Source organism: Limanda limanda, chromosome 8 (genome assembly GCF_963576545.1).
Source record: "Limanda limanda chromosome 8, fLimLim1.1, whole genome shotgun sequence".
Taxonomy (NCBI): Eukaryota; Metazoa; Chordata; class Actinopteri; order Pleuronectiformes; family Pleuronectidae; genus Limanda; species Limanda limanda.
The window spans coordinates 28,466,022-28,487,252 of NC_083643.1; the positions used below are offsets into that span (position 1 = coordinate 28,466,022).

Sequence of the window (21,231 nt, forward strand, 5' to 3'; positions counted from 1 at the left end):
TATCATGATCATTTTAATGGATGAATCTTGAAACTTTTCAAAGACAATGAAATGTGCCACGGCCCAAGAGAGTGGCAGGACAAAGACAGAATACCAAGGAGAGGGCAGCAGGTAAAGAATCCAGATGGTGGAAGAGGGGGTGATGGGTGGGGGAAGTATAGGGTAATGTTCCCTTGACTCGTAAAGGGAAAACAATTAAGCACATTGTAACAGGAAGAAGCAATGTGTCATGCATAAGTCATTAACTGATGTCCACTGTGAAAAAGGTATCACAAAGCAGCCAAGGACTAATGAAGGCCAAGACCATTTCTTTTATACTGTGAGGCACTAGGTGTCTTAGAGGCTTTGAACCAGACATCAGTCATGATTCACAGAACTGCATTTGTCAATCATCAACATTTCTTTGTCACCAAGTCTGATTCCTCTGTGGCTCTGTGGTCAGCGCTGAACAAATTGTGTTGGAAGAAAAGAAAACAATAAGAGAGACTATGTCATTGACCGTCTCCAATCCTCTGTAGTGTTTCACCAGTGCTGGCTTCTACCACTGAGGGAACTTGGTGTATTTGCGGCCCAGTTGAGCCTTCTGACCCAAGCACCCTGTTTATGCCAATGAGCTTCCCGGACCTCTTCACAACACAGTGGGGAGCGTGCCAAGTGGATTCGTAATCCAGTAGATTCTAATGCAATCTGAAACTGTTTGTGTGGGTCGGTGTTAGAAAACAAGTTGAATCTGAACAAGGGACAACATTGTGACAGACACGACACTGACAAACCTCCTGTAGCTCCTACTTTACTCTTTTTTAAAAAGCAAGACAAAAACTACAGTGACTTCACCTCCATGAATCAAAATAATGCATAAAGATTTAAAGAGGAAATAACGTCTTTTCACTGAAATATTCACTATGTCGACGTATATATGTACGGTGGCACTGAGGGTCATAGGACAACAATTCACTAAACACAACATTTCTGATTATGGAAAGGGTTAGACAACTGCTTTGTTGTTGTTCGTGATGGGATGGAAAGCAAGGCCCTGGCGACAATTCAATGTCTTTTCCTGCTTCTATTTCTTTCTGGACTTTTTTTTATGTTATTGCATTTTCTAAACTGTTTTTGACCTTGGGCCAGACCTTGGGCTAAAGTGTAAGATATTGACCATAGCTTCTTAAACCGAAAAAGTCAAAGTTATATGTCTACAACATGTCAGATATGACAGAAATACAAAAAGGAATCACCTTGAGACTCCTTATCAGTGTTATACAGTGTCTTACTCTCTTCACACAGAATGAAACCTTGTTGAGCAAATCATCAGGCTGTTCAGTTTAGGTACAATTTCAAGTGAAATCCACATCCATTTCTGCATCCTGTATCAGTCCAGTTAGCAGGGGAACCCACCTTAGTATCACCTCTTATTTGTTTGCCACAGGAACAGTTTCCTCCAGGGTCATGTAGGGAACCAGAGCAGGGTGGAGGCTGACACACCAGGATGTTGTGCAGGACATATTCCTGCAGGGCGGGAACACATCACTGAGGACAGGAAGGCCACTGACCTGCCGAGCTCAGGCCCAGAGACAGCAGGGCTGACTGCCGTCTGAGTGATTCTCCTCAGCTCAGTCACTCCCTCTGCTGTAGAACTACTATCTGTTTTACATTCACAGCAATGAGGGCTGGAATCATCACAAATTATTTGAATTCAAATACGTATGGAAGTCAGAAAACCTACCTGCCATTTTATTTGTTGCTGTGATAATTAACTGAACTGGCTCACGGTCTGCTATTTATCATTCACAATCAAATCCATCTGATATTTATTGTTTCCATCATTCGGATATGTCCATTTAAATCCTCAACCCCTGATGAACTGAATGACTGCAGGGGGTGTGGTTTTTATTGACATTTCAATGGGAATCTTTATAGGTTCCGATGTCAGAGACATCGGTTGGATTTTGTCAAATGTTTCCATCTAGCTACGAATTCTACACGTCGGTCTGTGGAACGCTTATCTCACAAAAACATTAATCTTATCGAATTTACACTTGGTATGTCTATCGTTAATGGCCCAGATTTGGACACATGACATACTTTTAATGTTTATAAGATTTGAATAAACAGGTGACCAGTAGTGCCCTGTAGCAGTCAGTGGGGGAGAAGCAGTGTCTTCAGTCTGCAGACTGTTTTGAACATGTCTTCTGCTGCCTCAGATAAACTACAGTAGCAACTGGGTCAAACCATTGGTCAAAGCACAATGGTCGATCTGCAGATTGTGTCATGCAATGTATGAAAAAATAACAGCGTTATAAAATAGTGACTATTAAATTTCAACTGCAGACAAACCAGGTAGGATGAAGTTTTGTAACTTTACTATGCACCATAGACTGTTCATAAAGGCTCTGCACATGTCCAGCACACAAACAATAATAAGTGACAGTATATTGTATTACTATTTGAGGACTCACTAATGACAAGAAATAATTCTGAAGTAGCCCCAGAGAATTAACACAGGACAAGAGAACAGCTTATTGTAAGCAGACTGGTTAGAATTGGCACTACACTAGTTCTGATCAGTGTAATCTATTTTGCTGCCATAAATTTGGAGCTTGTAACAGCCAGTGTTGGCTGATTGGAGACGAGTACTAAAAACAGAATGCTGCCCTCCCTTTGTTGTCATTAGGGTTGCAAAATTCCGGGAATATTCAAAGTTGGAAACTTTCCATGGGAATTAACGGGAATATACGGGAATAACCGGGAATAAACTGGAAATGTTGTGGGTAATTTATACTAACTGTATTTACCTTGTCATATACAGAAATAAATATAAACATTTTGTTGTGTCATAGGCTGATTTGAGCCCTGAGGAAACTTTGGGCACTTGACTATATGCTTCTGCATCGTTGTGTCATTCTTAACATAGGTCTTTGCACAGTATTTGCAAATGTACACAGCCTCTCCTTCTACATTGGATGGGGTTAAATGTCTCCACACATGAGAGAGTGCACGTGGCATTGTTCTGTAGAATAAGATGAGAAAAAAGTTTGTAAAAACACACTAATGCAATGCCAGAGATATAAATAGTTAGCCAAACAATTGGAATAGTCTGTAAAAATATTTTACAATTGATGGATAAATTAATGGAAATAGGCTAGATGAACAGATGAACAATCCTCAATCAGCATGCTAATATATTTTCCCGAGTAATATCATGGAAACTTACCTGACTAGTCCTGCACTCTACAGCAGGCCTCAATAGCCCTGCTGTAGAGTGAAGGATGCTGGGATTTATCTGTGCATGTGATGGAAGAATGCACAGTGGAGGGTTAAAATTCAACGTGCAGCGTGTGCTGCATTCCATCCATCTTTAAAATAGAGTTTTGAATGATGTTTTTATTGCTCAGGGTTTAATTTGCATAGTTTTATTTTTTTCAAAATTCCCAAAATTCCCGAGCTTAATATTCCTGTGGAAAGTTTCCGGAAATTTACCGGAAACTATCCACCCCTTTGCAACCCTAGTTGTCATCACCTTAAACTCCATAACATCCAGCAGCGTCTCCACCCAGTCTCTGGGACGAACAGGACGTCTAATTCTAGACCACTTCCTGTATGACATTCCTGACCCGAGCGGCCTTCCTGCCAGACTCACTCAGGCTGTCTGTATGACGATCTATGGCTCAGTCTCTTGCACTTCTCCATTCTTAAGTATGTGAAAAAAATGTACAGAAAAGTGTTGGAGAAACCAAAGGGACGAGAAGTGTCCGAAACCAATACATGGATTCATATGTTAAAAATACTGATGGGTGCCCACTCTAACAGGGTTCCACTGAAAAGTTAATTAAATATCAGTGATATAACAAAATATTGATGATATAACAAGACATTACATTTTCATACCAGCGCTTGCACTGGCTGGATTGGTCACATTCATCCATCGAAACTGTTTTTGTTGCCTTTGAATTCCATTCATTTTATTTGTACCTTCCATTAAGTGCATATAAGAGTTGACATGAATAACATTTATAACAAAGTGACAGACTGATCAGTTGAAATACATGGAAAAGAACAGGACATCAGACAGAACAGACCACATACATTGCAGCAGCATCACCATAGTCCCCTCTTTTACCCCGTCTCTTCATCTGGTGTATTACGTATATAACACAAGTCTACAGATGTAAATATACAGCTTTAATTGGCAGTGACACAAATCATGTACTCAAGAATATGAGCGAACTCTTACGGGCACTGAGTAGAAAGTACAACCCCAAGACACCAGTGACACTTTGTGCCGACAATAGGAATAGATTGACACTCGAAATCGAGTTATAAACAGTCAAATATTGATTGGTTCAGTGGAACATAAGCCCACGTTATCTTCAATTTAGAGCCCCTGATCAAAACCCTATTATTTCACTAAACAGAAATAGCAACTGTCCCTAAACGACTAACAGAAGCTCCCATTCCAACACTCCTTCAATAGTTCCCTGCCATTTCAGCTACATTCTCATCCTAAATCAGTTTAGTAGATTTAAAGATTTATTTTCTCCTTCAATATTCATTAGTGTCTAAATAAATGTGTCTATCATTCCAGTTTAAATGATACAGAGGTAAAATATTACTTTCATCATTTCAAAAATATATAAGCTACAAGAGGACTTTCATCTTAGCTACTCAAAGTGACAATATAACAGGGCCAATGAAGGCTAAAGCAGCTGATTGCCATAGAAGAAAAGTAAAAACATAACGTAAAGTAAAGAGAGAAACTAAAAAGATTTAAATGACAAATGTAACTTGGCAAATAAAAATGAAACCCTAACCCTAACCCAACAGTAAATGATTGAGATAAAAAGAAATAAACAGAAACTTAAACAGAAGAATCTCCCAAAAACACATCACATGTTACCGGTTTAGAATTTGGCTGTTTGATTTAAATCAGTGAAACAGAGGCTAAGCTCATCTCCTGCTGCACTGACATTAATAATCTACCAGCCCTACATGCCCCCATGCATCCCAGACAGACACAACTCATCCCTACTGCATCGGAGCACATAGCGATGTAGTTACAGTATGCTCTCCCTCAAGTTCCCACTGCTCGTGTTTGACTGCTGACTTTCTGTTTGGGTCGCTGATGCTCGGTTCCACGTGTGAACGTCCAAAAGAACTTGGTTGAGTTTCTCCATCCAGTCCGATCTCTCCTGTTTGGTGTCGGCTGAAAACCAACACCTGCGCAAGACAGAAGAACGCCAGGGATCAGTTCATCTGCAGGAATGTTTCCAGCCACAACCCAAATATGATGTCACAGAAGGTGTTTCTGCCAAACGTTTAACACCCACTGTGACATCACTGCCGCCACATGAGGAGGTTACTGTGTGGTAATTATATTTAACAGACCATGGTGATAAATTCTATGGACCAAAATGTACAACATCAAATATGATGAAAAGGGTCGTTTAGGTCAAGGATTATCACATGGTAGGTAAATGAATTACAATCCAAGAACACCACAAAAAATCTTCTTCACAAACTCGCAAAGTCTTATTACTTTTATTCAGACTTACTTGGCCAATGCCTCCTGGCTGTCATCCTGCTGCTGATGTGGATTGTTGCTCACTAGCTCGAAGGTGAAAGGTCGAGCACACGAGTCCCTATTGACAGGCCTGACACACTGACTGGGAGAGCTGGACAGAGAGATGCTGCCCCCTGCCTGCTGAGAGGTGAACCGACAAGACTGAATCAAAGCTGCTCAAAGTAACTTGGTGAGTTCTTCTGCACAGTTTTTGTGTTGGTGTATTCATACCTTGGTTTCTCTGTCATTAGGATGGTTCCAGTACTGCATGCTGTATCCCTCCAGGACAAAATATCTGCGATGCCACACACCATATCCACCGACCAACTCAAACATTGTCTGGGAACAGAACCAGGAAAACACCACAGTGAGACTACTAAATGCAGCAAGGCACAATAAAATGTTCTTAAATGAAATTGTCTACTTTGAACAAAGTAGTATTAGGGCCACTCAAGGATTATTTTGCCAGAACATGAGTATAAATTTGTTATGAGAAAAAAAGTCTTAGCCTCATTTGATTATTCATAAGATTATGAAAATTAAGTCATAATTTTTGGAGGGTAAAGTTGCAAATTAATAAAAATGTTAAATGGACTTAAATCTTGTAATATCACAACATTTAAATCAACCATGTAAGAAACGCTTTACAATTTCCCACAGGAGTTTAATGTAAATCTCTATTTGCTTTATATGTCAACATTCTAATACAGAATGTGTGACACTGATCAAGTCAGACACTAAGTTGACACTACTTGCCTTTGTGTAGCTATTCACATTACCTTTGACACAGATGTGAGTGTTTACGGTTTTCTCTTGATATGCATTCAAACACAGACCAGTTACTATACAACCCCTCAAAAATCTGTACTGTATCTGATTTAGAACAACATATGAAAATGGCCCAAATCTGACTCAAACGCAGATTCCATGTGATTTGTGTCATTAAACATCCGATCTGGGTCACATAGTGGAAAAAACTAAATCAGAATCTGGCCATTTGAGCCCGCTGTGAACATAGTCGGACAGTTGAGTAAATAAAAACCGTGCTGACCAGGAAGCCTTGGTGCTGCACATTGGAGTGACTCTGGCTGTCCAGTCTTAGGTAGATGTTGCCCTCTAGAGGAGAGAGAAAAGGCACCTACAGGTCGGGAGAGAAGAGGGAGGAGAAAGGGTAGGACGTGGAAGAGATGCAAACAGAAAACAGTATCTGGAAGAAGTCAAAAAGTGATCAGACATGGTCACAACTTCCCTTTTTTTCAGAAATGGTAGTAACATTATCACAAATACGTTTAACTATGAACTTACTCCTTGGAATATGCATACGCGTAAATGGACAGGCATTTAGAGTCAAAATATAAACATAACAGATCCAAATGCAAGGTTGAAGTTGAACTAAAAGGAGTAAATGCAATCACAAACCAACGGAATAAAGACAGTGACAGTGAGGCAGTGGAGCTGAGTGGAAAGTGAGAGGTGAAGGGGTGACAATGTGAGAAAAGAGTGAAACCTTTTCCTGAAATTCATCTCCCAGCAGTCTCCTGATTTTGCCATCAAGTTTCATCTGAGTGGAAGAAGCAAGACAGAGAGGGGAGGGAGACAGACACGTTACATCACCAGTGAGCCCACCCAAGTGCACAAGTTCTAACAGAATAATAAAGGGAGCAAAGGGGTAGGTGTACCATGTAGTGCTGCCCGGAGCACTGGTGGTTGTTTGGTAAAAAAATTAAAAGCAGACAGGAGCAAAGCCCAGTGACAGTGATTTTGTGACATGTGCCATGCTTTTCATTGACTCTATTAACAACTTCGTCTGTGCTCACAAAAACACATCCACCAAAGTTCTGCACACCAATCTGACAAACAATCCTGCTTTTCCCCAGCAGCTCTTACTACTTAGTCCAGACACAATCTTGGTTGTAATGTGACAGAGTGAGCAGCTCTTCCCAGACATTTACCTTATCCAGAGGGAACTTGCTGTGTCCCAGTGAGGCCAAGGTGATCTTGTGGGAGCCCACAAGACAAAAGTTACTGGAGCGACGAGAGTTGAGAGCAGGCATAGCAGCAGCTGAAGGACAAGAATGAAAGTTCATAGGAAAAAAAAGAAATACGCCTGACCATTACGACCAGTGTTTAACTAGGCCTTTTCAGTACAAAGAAGAACTGATGCCACATTAAATACTCAAAGCTTTATTTAAACTTTTACTAGCTTCTATTCCAGAGTTACTGGATTCAGTGAAAAGGGGTAAACGACATTTAGCACTGACCAAAATAAACTCAACTCACATGTCAGAGTGTTACTGGATCTCTGTTGAAAAATTAATGAAAAGGTTTAGGCGCAACACTTCTGGGAGAAGTAATTACAAATAATAAAAAACATGCCTGGATATACAAGTATGAAATAAAGACATTGTACTCACTTTGATAGTGTTCAAAAGCTTTCTAGGTGTAACCTGAGTATATAAATACACAATAAGGTAGTTAGACATTAATAAAGTCATACCTATTTGTATTTAAGAAATTCATGTAATTACCCGTGACTTGGTGGTGGTCCGGTCAACGCTGCAGCTGCTACCTGAAGTGTGGGACTAGATGGCACGAAGACAGAAAAAGATAATCAATGCATCACATCGATCAAACTGTGAAATAGATTTATCCACTTTGTATGACTGTAACTGAAAAGAGTTATGATCCAGTGCCCTCAGGGTATTGTATTTAAACGAGCAAGGTTCTGTTTTTGACACATGAAAGATCTTATGGTGTTTTGTACTTTTACTCTGTTGTAGACCTCTCTCTCACATACACATTGACAACAGGCCTGTCAGTCATAGGCAGAGGCCATTTAGAAAATATTTCCTAGTGTTTGTACTGTCTTCTGTAGAACAACAGTAGTTTCTACTTCAGCTGTGCAAATTTTGTTTGACTGTAACTGGGTCTGTCTGTGAAACTATCACACAGGGTGTGCATGATAAAGGGCAGAATGCACGTGCCAGGACTGGGCTCACAGGCTCCGCTTTGCTGCCCCGAGCTGGATAACACAACAGAGAGAGGTTTGGAAAAAGCAGCTTGACACTCCACAACACAACTTTAGCACAGTGATTGTCTACACTTGGGAGACAGCCCATTGTAGTAAGCCTATTCACTTCTGCCTGCAACACGGCAAGCTAACAACATGCCAGCTTGCAACATGCCAAACCCGCAGAATGCTGCTCAACCCACCAGGCGACCTACACAGTACCTGAGCCACAGAATAGGCCAAACTATCTGTGCAGCATACTCACTCCATCCACCACATTAAGAGCCATTTCACCAATCTCATCACAACACACCAAACACTTCTATCTTTAGTATTAAAGTGTGGAGATAATAAAGTATCAACATCAGAAAATTTAAGAAAGTTTACATTATTTACAATTGATGTTCCATACACAACACAAGCAAACATTCAAGCAGACGAAATACTCCAAGTTTTTGTTAAGGAACATACAGGGTATGAATAACTGTAACATTGTATAAATTAATTTATAAATACTGGCATCAGTGGCACTAACCACTTATATTCAAAATATTCAACAAAGAACAGCAAATCAAAATGCAAATGTTTATCTCACCAGACTATAGACTTCTACATCAATCTCAAATGATGAGCGAATGTCCTTCCTGAAATATCAAGCAGAGGACAAACATAACAAGATTTAATCAACATTATAGATTTATATTGAAATAAACACGTTCATTAATTATGTGATTAAACTCTCTACAGATGAAGACAATATGAAATCTGTGCTAAACTGCATGAAAGTTGTTTACATGTGACCATTCAATACATATTCTAGTGAACTGCAGCTTACAGTGTCACTGAGGTGGGGAAGGAGATGGTGTCTCCATTCTGAGCGTCAGCAGCTGTGGCCAGGGAAGTAGCGATGATGTTGCAGGGCCCGTAGCGGATCAGGATGAAAAAGTAGTGACTTGGTCTTCCTGAACATGTACAAAAACGAGAAAAAAGAGGATGTAAATCACTATGTTTGTGTTAATCACATTTTTAGTGAAGAGATATAAAAGCTGTACGAGTGACCCAGCAAGCTAGAAAATAGCAGATATGTCTTTTTGCTGTTTTACCTGTGCGGCTTTGTGAGGAGCAGACAAATTCAAACTTAAGCGGCAGCTGGATGTTCGTGATGCTGACAGTGCCTCTACAGGGCTGCTGGGGAACATATTCCTTGTCCTCCCCTGATGCCCCTCCAGTTTCTGAGTTCCTCTCCTCCCTCAGTCTAGACACTTCTGCCAGCAGGGCAGAGCGTTTCTCACCTGAAATACATCACAAGAATGACACAAGAGGGCTACAGAGAAATAATAAAAATACTCCTACTTTGAGATTTTTAAAGGTTCAGAATGTAATCTAGTGGTGAATTTTCATTTTGCAGCTGAATATAAAGTATTTAAATATAAAGGGCCCACTGTGGGGTAAAGAAAACAATAGCGTGGCAGCTATCTTTTGTTTTAAGGTTTTTGTGAAAAAAGTGACCATAATAAATTTCAATTATATTAAACTAAAATCATTATCATTATTGTTGAATCCTTATTAAATGGTGAAAATATTGCATTTGTCGGTCTCTCTCGCAGCTTGCCGGTGTTTCGTAAGGCATTCTGGGTACCCCTCCGTTCGAAGTGAGGGTCTGAAAAATCTCTGTTTGGAGGGGTATAATGCCTTACCCCTCTGTCCCAACAAGTATTGGGACACCGTACCCCTACACTTAAACGAGCAAAACATAGGAGAAGGGCTAACGGCTGAAATGGGATTGGGCCTTAGTCTTTGTATTTGTCACTTGAAATCTGTTGCGCATGAGATAAACCTTTGTGCACTAGCAACCACGCTACCGCCATATATTGAATTAATTATGCGGGAAACACTGATTAAATGGTGGGGATATACTTGTTGTTCCAGAGACGCAATCAAGTGATGAAGAAATATATATTCTAAAAGAGAGAACAAACAAACAGCCATGTGTTCGACTTACAGGACACCAGCAGTAGTTTTTCAGCTTCAGCCTCCTCCAGCGAGCCTCGTCCATGCTCCTCATCAGTACAGCAGCTCAGAGCCTGCAGGGTCTGACTGATCACACTCTGCAGTTTGCCTGCTTCCTCATTAAGAGCCTGGTGATGAACAGAATCATAAGTGGCATTATGGGTACATTTGTATGAGACAAAATTAAATCGAACTAGTCAAGTTTCTGCAGTTCAGTTTACGCTTTCAGTTGTCAGTGTTTTGTAATGGGGAAAACATGGTTAGAAGTAACTCAGAATAGTAAATGGTATACCGTGAGAATTTGTCTTCTTCCAACAATCAAATAAATAATCAAATACTGTGTTACACACCGTGATTCTCTCCTTGGTGTTGACAGAATGTTGAGGCTGTGACTTCTCTGGAGCTTGTCTCTGAACCCCGGGAGTGACGCTCTGAATGGGGGGCAACTTGTTCTGCCTTTGTGTACGGTAGGCATCAATACTGTCAATCATAGAAACAACCAATCAGATTACAGTTCAGCATGTTATAGGACAATATATAAACACTCGTATTTTGGATTATTAGTGATAGATAGTAAAGGTGAATCTGATCCTACTTGGTAAACAAATTAACTGGGGATGTTATTTCTTAGATTTTCTCAGGTCTTGACCTTAGATGTTAAGTGCCTTGAGATAATGATTATTATGATTCGGCACTAAACAAATAAAATGTTATCAAATCGAATGAGATGTGTCACAAGACTTTAAGGATTAGTTAACAAATCAGGCACCCTTTCCTGCAGTCGGTATCTGACCGAATCGCAACCTTCATTAATATCAGAGGAAATCAGAGGGATGCTCTGTATTTGGGTTTGTATGACCCCCAAGTTTGGAGCTGTGGTATTTTTTTCTGTATTAAGAACAAAAATTATCATAAAGGGTTTAACTATTTTAGTTGGTTAGGTTTTATTTATTAGGTAATTGTGAGATTTTAAACTAAAGTGTACTTTAAACTGTTAACACTTATAAAAAATATGTTGTTATCAACTGTTGTTATGAGCTCTTTTAAAAAAAAAGTATTGGTTCTGTCAGTTTAGGCATCAGAACAGTGTTAAATCAATCGATTTAGCACCATCACCAGAAAAAGCCTAAACGATAATAAACCCTAATCACTAATGATTCAAGACTGAGATAGTCTCTGGTTTATTCCAAGTAGAGTGGATGCTGTGACCTCTACCTGTACAGAGGAACAGAGTCAACTGCAGGGGAGAGGGTCTCCTCTGGCGTCAGGAGCAGAGAGGGAGGATTTGATTCCAGGCTTGTTGCCAGCCGCTGTTGGTGGAATAGTAAACATTAATAAACTGTATTTTTCCTGCTCCTGACTATTAACTTTACCAACATTACTTAAGCCAGAAATTGTCCTTAAATTGTACTTGAACATCTCAGCAGTAAAAAGTCTTCTTACCAGAGGGGTAACCCAAGTCTCCACCGACTTGCTGAGAGGAGAGAGGATGCCACTGGGAGGGAAAGTGAGCAACTCATCTCCATTGCCTTCAAGCTCCTTGCTCTCATCCCACTCTTCTTTGGCCTCTCCCTCCTCTTTGCTTTTCTCCTTCTTAGACTCTGTGTCCATTTTATCTTTGTCTCCAGAGCAAACACCAATGCCACTGTCACCATACTCAGGATCGTCATCATTCCTCCTCTCTTCCTCCATCCTTCCAGCATATTCCAGCACCTCGTCGAACATCCGATCGATAATTTCATTGGTGTTGGTCTCTTCATGAGAGCTCAGCTCAGCATCTAGGTTACAAAACATACAAAAATAAAGCAAATCACCTTTAGAGGCAAATAAGGATAATACTTCCTGCAAAAGGTAGATGGGCTGGTGACTTTCCAGGAAACCAGTCATTATATTTAAAAAAACTATAATAGATGGCAACATACATTTCTCATTTGCCCTTTATAACTTCATGAGCACCTGTTTGTCTGTCTCGAAGCACTTTTCAACATACTTAGTCTCAAATAATAGTTTTGCAAAACCACATTATTCACACAAACATCCCCTTCCCAGTGTGTGCAGTTTATTAGTGGTGAAGGATCTGTCTCACCAACAACGCCACCAACGTGCTCCACCTCTGTCTTCAGGCAGCCCAGTGCTCACACATACATCCTTACTGGTCTTACCTGACATGCTCATCTCTGCTCTGGACTCCTCAGAGGTCCTGGCCTCAGACGGTGCTGAGTCATTGATTAGCTCAGGCTCCGGGATAAATGTGACTTTCTTTAAACTCTCTCCTCCCACTGCCTTGTGAGTTTCTTGTTCTATTTCTGGACCCTTTTTTTCTTTCAGACTGTATTCTGACAGCTGGACCTCTGTTAAACTTAGAGCTGAATCATCTGCAGCAACGTCTACAGGCTGGACATTGACCTTTGTTTTTGACTGTGCTGCCTCTTCAGTGTTTCTCTGAAATTCTGTATACACCGTCTGTATTTCTTTATGAGCTATATCTGCAAAAGGAGATGATGTTATTTGTTCCCCTCTGCTATTTAGGCCTGACTCTAGCTCCATATGTTCTTCCTTTATATCGATTGATAGGATGTCTTCTGACTGTTGACATACATTATCTTCTTGAGTACATTCCTCTGTGTCTTTCTGCTCTTGTATTGTGGTACAAATACCAGTTTCTCCACTGGCTGCTCCCTTCTTACATTCTTCATTGGAATCCATGTTCACATGTTCTCTGTTTAAAGAACACTGGTCTGCCACAGAGTCCTCTTCTGGTATAGATTCCTCATCTTCCTCCAATTCAGAGGAACTGGCCATCTCAAAAGAGACATCAACCAAATCACATTCACTGTCCTGGACTTCAGAGGGATCACTGTGATCTGCAACACTGCCTCCCTTCTCCTCTTCCAATCTTGATAGTTCCAGCTTCTCCTCAGCACACACATCTTCCTGCAGCTCTTCAGACATGACAGACTCTCCCTCTTTGCAGACCTTGTACTGAGGATATCTCCACGACCGACACTCCTCGTCTGGTGAGGGCTCAATGTACTCTTCATTATGTAAAGAATCATCATCCATATTTTCATCTTCTTCCAATAAAAAACTCTCTTTCCTGCTGTGTTCAGCTGCTTTTGAAACCTCACCGGTTTTCTCATTGTTTGACTTGTGGGGAAAAGTTGATTCTAGTAGCCTGTCTTCATCACATGACACTTTCAGATCCTCACTGAAACATGTTTTGGAGAAACTCTGATCATCACTAAAAGACAGCTTCAACACAGTCTTTGATTCTTCTGACGCAAGCTGCTTTTCATCTCCAACTGAAGCCTTGTGGTCTCTCTCTTTCATGACTTCTTCACCCTGGTGAGTGTTTTCCTTCCCCTCAATTTGCAGCTGCCCTTCACTAAAGCTTTTGAGCTCTAGAGGTACTGGTGCTTCAGAGTTATAATGTGATCTTTGACCTGTTGAAAGATTAGTCTCACATCTTAACACCAAAAGCAGCAAACGTAACATAAGTTAGAGCATGTAACAGGTATGTGCAAGAACTCTTCGTACAAACAAATTTGTTCTTAAGTTCTGCATACAAGTGATATAGGATATAGAGTTTCCTCCAGTTCAGTGTAAACATTTTTAATAAACATTGTTGAAATGCTATTGAATTGTACTTTCTTTATTTTACTTTTTGACTTCATGTAGACATTCATACAACTACCAGGCTACTTCAAAATATTTGGTACCGAATCATAACGCACTTTAGCCATTATGATATTTCGGACCTTTTCTTGAGGAAATTTTATTTTTGATAAATTCATTATTATATGTCAAGTAATAAAAAATTAATCGCATGTTAAGATTAATTAATAAAAGTCATTAGGTTCAGCCCTACTTTGAATCAATTATAAATAAATATATAAATTACACCTCATAAATAAGGTTACATTACTCTGTTAAATCTATCATTATTATGCAAATTATAAAATAATTCTAATTCCATTGATGCATCTGTCGCTGCTTGATAGCAAGAAGAGTTGCACAACTTCTTTGTGCTGCAAAATATTTCAGTTTGCATGCGTCTTGCAGAGGGCACACCCATATATGGCTGCTGGACTTGTCAAATCCTAATTCTTAATTGTCACCATGTAAACTATTTTCAGATCATTTACCCAAAGTTCACAATTTTCAGATCTTTGTTTATAAAAGGACATTCATACTTTACAAGGGTTAAGTCTGTTCACGGGAAAGAAGTTATACATTTCATTACAAATAGTCTATTGGGGAAAACCCTTTAGCATCATAAGAGTCTTACCTGTTGTGTTTGCAGATGGATTCTCTGCAGCAGATGTAAGAGCTTCACTGAAGCTAACGTCTTTCTTCTCAGCTTCATCCTCATCCTGCTGAGGGAAACAATATTGGCCCGATAAGAATTAGCTCAGTTTTATGTAGATCATTGCAAATAAATAAGTTGACCCAAATAAAACAGAATAGACACTATAAATATTTGGTCAGCATCAAATGAAACGTCGTGAGAAAATAACAGCCCACTTCCATAAAACCACACCACAGACAATCTAAACAGTGAATTTCTTTCCTCTGAAGCCTGGGACCAAATCAAAGTATTTCCCATGTGCACCAAGTGACCAGAGAGTAATCACTGACTCACATCCCTGGGCTGCATGGGAGGCCAATGAACTCTCCTTCCAGATCTAGGGACCCAGGAGAAGTGAGATGAGGGGCCAGGAGTGCTCCTTCCCTGCTAATGTTTACACAGGCAGGTGTGTAAAAAAACACTCAAAGTGTAAAAGAGACTAAAACATAAGTGAAACAATAAATATCCACAAAAACAACATTGTGAGTTTTCAATCATCAGGTCCCTTTAGACGTATGTGCCGGCGACGGAAGAGATAGAATCCCTGATCCTTGAACCTAATACACTAGAGGCTTAGAGAAAATGTTGAGGTTATCAATATCAATCAATGTATATATAAAATTAACCACATTAACTTTGGCCGACCTGAGAATTGGAGGATGCAAATCGAAGTTAAATTGTCCCAAAATGCCTAAGGTCTGAGCTCTGCTGGAGTCAACCTTATCCTTTTTTAGATTCAACAAAATTTCTGGACATTCAGGTTTAAAGAAACAATTTAACATTTTTGTATAGTTTTAATCCACCAACCAACGATGAGGATTTTAGTCAAACATCAGCAAAGTACTTTCCACCAAATTATTTTAACATCCTGCAAAGAAGCAGCAACAATAACAAATCTTGCCGAAAGTGTACCAGAGTGACTAGAAAGAAAAAAAAAGATAACCCCTCACAACCAAAGAGAACCTTGTACAACAGCCCGGCCTCAAATCATCATCTTATAATGCTCAGGTTGTCAGGTCTTTATGATGTAATTTTGTGAGCTTGCGGTGGGTTGTCACTTTCACTTTGATGTATTTGTTAGGAAAATGTTTGAAACCTCTTTTCACACAAAGCCTGAACCTAACGTACGCAGTGTCTATGTGGTAGGTTTAGGAGGTTTCCTCAGTTCTGTGATTTTCTTGCCAGTGATTTTATAGATTCATCATATTTAAAGCAGATCCAAATGTCAACCTGGTTTGTTGCTGTCATTATCTGATTTTAAGTTTTAAGTAATAATATAAAAGTTTAACACTGGGAAAAGTAGAGTGCTGATGTCAGGATGTTGCACTGCTGGTAGTAAGGAATCACCAGAAAGATAATTTGATGGGAAAAAAATTGGACATTTAGATCAAGTTATTGTTGTTGGGGACAAAAGAAAAACCCCACCGTAAATTCCTTCTCCCCCCCCCCCCATCAATAGAAATATAGCAAGGTTTTGATAAAGTTAGTATTTTTTTAAATGTGTAAGTCTTCTCATTTTGACAATGATATTTCATGTTGATATAGTTACATTAAGAGTCAGTGCTGTCTCATCTTGTCTTAATCATTGCAATAAAAATGTCAGATACAAAGATATTTTTTTCATAAACAAAATAAACTCACTTGAGCCAATAAGGGATCAGAGCTGCTTCTCTTTAGCCAGGCATTCTCACTAATGGGTTGGAAATGTAGCTGGCTTATTTCCTGATCCCGTTCCTGAACCAAGAAACAACATTAGACACACCCTCTTTCGATTTACTGTCAAATTACATAAATTAAATAGGAATTATACAGATATAAAATCAAGCCATTCATATATTTAAAATGATACAGTGACCTATATTAGCCTTGGTTTAGAAATATTTTACATTTAAAGAATTACAGTCACAGCTGAAGAGTTCTACAAATCATTTACAGGATATCATGATTAATTTCATCAAATAATGTTTAAGTTCACTTACACATTTAAGTATAAGAACTTAAGCAACAAATGTGCTGATGATAGTATTGTAGATATTACTGATTTTAGTCATTAGGCAGGTCAACCAACCTGGCGAATGCGAGAGGCCTGCTTGGAGCTGGGTGTCGTCGTGCCCTGGAGTTTCTCATGGATGTCAGATACTAAGTTGGATCGGGTTCGAGAGCAAAGGCTGGAAGGGCTCGGTGTGAGGCCAGTCTGGAGAACAGGCACTTTAAACCGCCCCATTCGCTGACTGAACTCTCCCTCACCTGGATGGAATAAAAAAGGTAGATATGAATTCTAAAACGTAAATAAAAATGAAGTCCATTTTTAGAAATACGATTTCCTTAGGATTTCAAAGAGTATCGACTGATACCAAGCTCCATAAATTTATATTTACAGCTGTATGGCTTGTACTTCAAGTGGACTTGAGTTAGTAAAGCCAGCCCAGTTTAAGTTATCTGTTATTGATATGACAATAAACATAAATCTCAAATTAGTTTATAAATAAATAAGTAATAAAATATAAATAATTACATCCAACCTCAGGTCGGCCTTAGCAGAGGGGGTCTTGTGAGTAAAGACACCTGTTAATTCTACGGTACACAACGGAGGATATGTCCCTAACATCTGCTGGTGGTCGCCAACATCAACAAGTGATCGGCAACTATTGCTGAAGACCTTCAAACTTACTGGAGATATTCTCCATAGTGTCCTAAGTTCTATAAAAATAAATACAAAATTAATGTAAATTTAGTTTGTTTATTTGCAAGATTATGTAAACTATTGAATGTATTTCCACAAAACTTGGTGGAAGGATGGAACATGGGCAAACTAAGAAACCATGAAATTGTAGTGTGGATCTGAATAAAGGCGACGGATCAAGAAATTCTCTGTTTACCACCTCGGGGTAGGTATGCACTTTGCTGAGTACCATTCTAGTTTGATTTGTTATGTTGTGATGCTGTCCATGTACTGTATTAGTGTGCATGTTCACTGAGAGAAACCAAATAGTCTGTTCCTTGTACGTGTTCAAATGCCAATAAAGTTGATTCATGAGTTGATTGATTAAAATTTGCAGCCATGACAGTGGACAATAAATGAAATGAGTTGTTGCTGCCAAGAAGCAAACAATTGATAACCAGTTTCAAGGTGAACACCCAAGATTACTGTCACCAATTCAGTGTCTGACAAATTGTAAACATCACAATGATGTCATTCAAATATTTTCCTGAGTTAAGGTGCTGAATAACCAGATAATTGTTTACAGGGTTTTTCCTGCATAGAGAATTGTGAGACAGCCGTCTAAGTCCAAATTTATGGCACCCCCCTGACAAAATTCGAATAATTGCTTTCCTGGAAAACATTACAGTGGAAACTGGATATTGGGATCAGCCATTTATATGGATAAAAGCTTTGGACAGAATTTTATTTCTGTCGTAATTGGGTCTTTTCATACACCTTGTATGGTTTTCTTCACATATATGTCAAATGACACCGTGTTCTTTTTGTGTGTTCGTGTCGGTGTGTGTCAGCCATGAGAAAAAGAGAGCAGAGTCAGTACAATCTGTATTTTGTATTAATGCATGCAGCTATGAAGAAAGATTTTACTAATTTAAGAAAAGTATCAATCATGATGTGGTGATCCGTGTTGATATTGTGGTGTCATTTTAAAAATGTCATTTAAACTGTCAAAGACATCAGCTGAGTCACTGTGTGTCTTTCTGTGTCAGAGAGGTTGTGTGTGTGTACACGCGGGTGAAACCTTTCCGTGAGTGGCCACTATGATATCACCCTTATCGTGAGATATTTCTGGGAATACCTTGCAACACTTCTTCAAGCACCAGTAAAATGCTGGAAAGTGGAGTCCCGTTAAGAACTGGCATTCATCGGAAGGCTGAGTGACTAGAACCACTCCACCCAAATAATTCACATTTACACACTCTAATTTCTAATGCATTCTTACCAAGGAGATGCTCCCTGAAGCCCTTGTCATGGATGTTGGCTGCTGGGCTGTCAGCCCCAGGATCCGAGAAGCACCTCTGGGCCGTTGGAGCTTCTTCATTGAAAATACAAAAACACATACTACTGTTATAAACCACTGCATTTATCACCTGTTTATCACATAGTTTACTCAACTCCTTGACTTAATAGTTTGTGTGTTACCTGCAGATAATCTGGAAGACTGGAAGCAGTCAGAAATCTAGACATATTTAATTCTACATGCTTTGTGATGCAGCTGGGTGACCAATATTCAAAAGGCAGGATTACCCTCTCTTCTGTGGGTGAGCTGGTGGACTCGGGACTGCACTGAGGGAACCATCGGTGTATCAGCCTTTATCCCTAGCTCAGCTAGTCGTCCAGAGCTGGATGGTTTAGGGCTCCGGTTCTCTTGACCTGCTGCGTCCAGACGCCGCCGCTTCTGGCCATCATTCAAATCTGACACATAGGAGACAACAATGGAGATAAGCAAATGATATGCAAGTAATAAATATAGATAAATTATTGTTAATACAGGCACAAACAAACCTGAGGGTGAGAAGACATTTTCTTCAGAATCTGACAGAGGTGTTCTCTGTCTCTTCATGCTTGCGTTGTTTTCCTCGCCAGCTTCCATACTGATCTGCAAACAGAGACATTACACACCGGATATGTTTTCTAATCAAGATGCCTGCTCTCACTGTCAGTGAGCAGGAATAAAGAGTCAGGTTTGTGTAGGAGTTTGTTTTCAATGATGACACCTGTTTCCCAACCTCTTTAGATGGATTATACTGTACTCGATTGAAAATTGTAGCGTTATCGTTATCTGGCACAATAATTTGCTTCAGCATTTTAAAGTCTGACTTATTCTAACGTATAAAGAGGAGAACGCTTAACAGTGAAGGTCATGGATATAGTCACCATGTTACAGTGTGTATAAGTTCAAAACTATTTGATGACTATTCGATTAAAACGACTGAAAATAGATCTAACATTTGTACCAAACTGGCTAACGGCTAACGGGGTTAGAACGTTTCGTGTGTGTCCCAGATTTTTGAAACGCGAACGCCCCACAGTTTCAGCTCGCCTCATTCCAACATGACTCGGTTCCTTTGCTAGCGGAGCTAGCAGCAAGTCAGCTGAATACGTTGCGTCATCTGAGAAACGCTGCCAACACATCAAAACCGCCATGTTTGCTCAACTTAACTGCACTGATAACTCAACAGCTACATTAGCCAGATTAGCTGCACGTAAGAGTCAACTCTGCTCGACAAAACGTTAGCCTAGCTTTGAGAACGGCTAGCTAATATTAGCAGGAACAAACTGAAGCGTGCAGAGTGAAGAGCTCAACGTGGGGTCGTACCTGAGGAGATGTGGGAGAGGTCCGCCTGACGAGGAGAGAGGTCTTCTTGTTCTGACCACAGACTGTACATAAACACACAGAAACCTCCAGTCTCCTCCTCCTCCAACTTTGAATTTCAGCGGGTCTTCTGACGTGATGGGGCGGGTCCAAGTCCGTAAACACTCTCCAGCAGCGCTGATCTGGGACCAGTCTTCACCTTCCTGTGCAGCCTATGGCCAACACACACAGCTGCTGGGTCAGCTTATACACAGTCTGATCCCAGGTCTGTTGCGCGACTAGCTCCAAACGAGGCCATTTACCCTAATAAACAGAGTAAACGCGCAAATCAAGATTCCACTACGTCATATTGGAATGGTTCAGCTTTGACCACTTAACTGTACAAATCTCTGTTTTGGTGTGTGAGTGACACATACATTTAACGTGTATAATACAAAATATTAGGCTAAATTCAGCAGGCAGGACTAGGTGAGCGTTCCAAGAATCAAGTTCTAAAACAAAGCTGGCAGGCATCCAAACAATTTGAAGCATGGCAGGTGTTAAAGGAGGGCAGGTTATTCTGTGCACAGGTAAAATAGGTGTAACAGAGTGACAAGATTCAAAATGCAAGACAGAGGAGGTGGCCAGAGTGTTGCTATCAGCATGGGTGTGTCTTGTGGGATGAAGCGGTCTTTATATAGAGCTTGACAACTTGACTGTGGAGTGAGACTCACTGTCGCAGGTCAATAAGCAGGATAACAGGACTTTGGGAAAACAAACACACACACGTACACGCGCACACACGAACATCGACAAGACGTGGACAGACGACACAGCAGGAAACAGGGAAGGAGGATACATTTCCAACTCTCTCCCTTTGCATTTAGTGCATTGGAGCTGTTTTTGTTGATAATTAATTGATAATCAATTATGCACTGAAAACTGAGGCAGATGTTCGTGGATGTCAGTGGCTTTTTTGACCTGTGTGAAAGGGGATTTAGACAAAGAG

At 40.1% G+C, this 21,231-nt stretch overlaps 1 protein-coding gene across 1 annotated transcript; it reads right to left on the minus strand.

Annotated features, from left to right (window-relative positions):
• Positions 1-3,945: 3,945 nt before the first annotated feature.
• On the minus strand, positions 3,946-20,457 carry anln2 (anillin, actin binding protein 2). The gene is made up of 23 exons (XM_061076471.1): positions 20,247-20,457; positions 19,433-19,526; positions 19,175-19,342; positions 18,870-18,962; positions 16,994-17,172; positions 16,567-16,659; positions 14,866-14,953; positions 12,021-12,355; positions 11,793-11,887; positions 10,928-11,057; positions 10,570-10,705; positions 9,671-9,859; positions 9,403-9,529; positions 9,163-9,211; positions 8,086-8,139; positions 7,972-8,004; positions 7,838-7,859; positions 7,510-7,619; positions 7,065-7,118; positions 6,609-6,695; positions 5,789-5,896; positions 5,550-5,698; positions 3,946-5,214 (listed from the first exon to the last, which is right to left on the minus strand). Exons 2-23 carry the CDS (start codon positions 19,518-19,520, stop codon positions 5,052-5,054), a joined length of 2,550 nt encoding a protein of 849 aa, XP_060932454.1. The 5' UTR covers positions 19,521-19,526; positions 20,247-20,457; the 3' UTR covers positions 3,946-5,051.
• Positions 20,458-21,231: the final 774 nt, after the last annotated feature.

Coding starts and splice junctions, on each gene's coding strand:
- anln2 (XM_061076471.1), bottom strand. CDS start 19,520: ATGGAAGCTGGCGAGGAAAACAACGCAAGCATGAAGAGACAGAGAACA. Junction 9,530..9,670: donor CTCCTCACAAAGCCGCACAG/GTAAAACAGCAA, acceptor GTACATGTTCAG/GAAGACCAAGTCACTACTTT. Junction 5,215..5,549: donor AGCCAGGAGGCATTGGCCAA/GTAAGTCTGAAT, acceptor TGTCTTGCGCAG/GTGTTGGTTTTCAGCCGACA.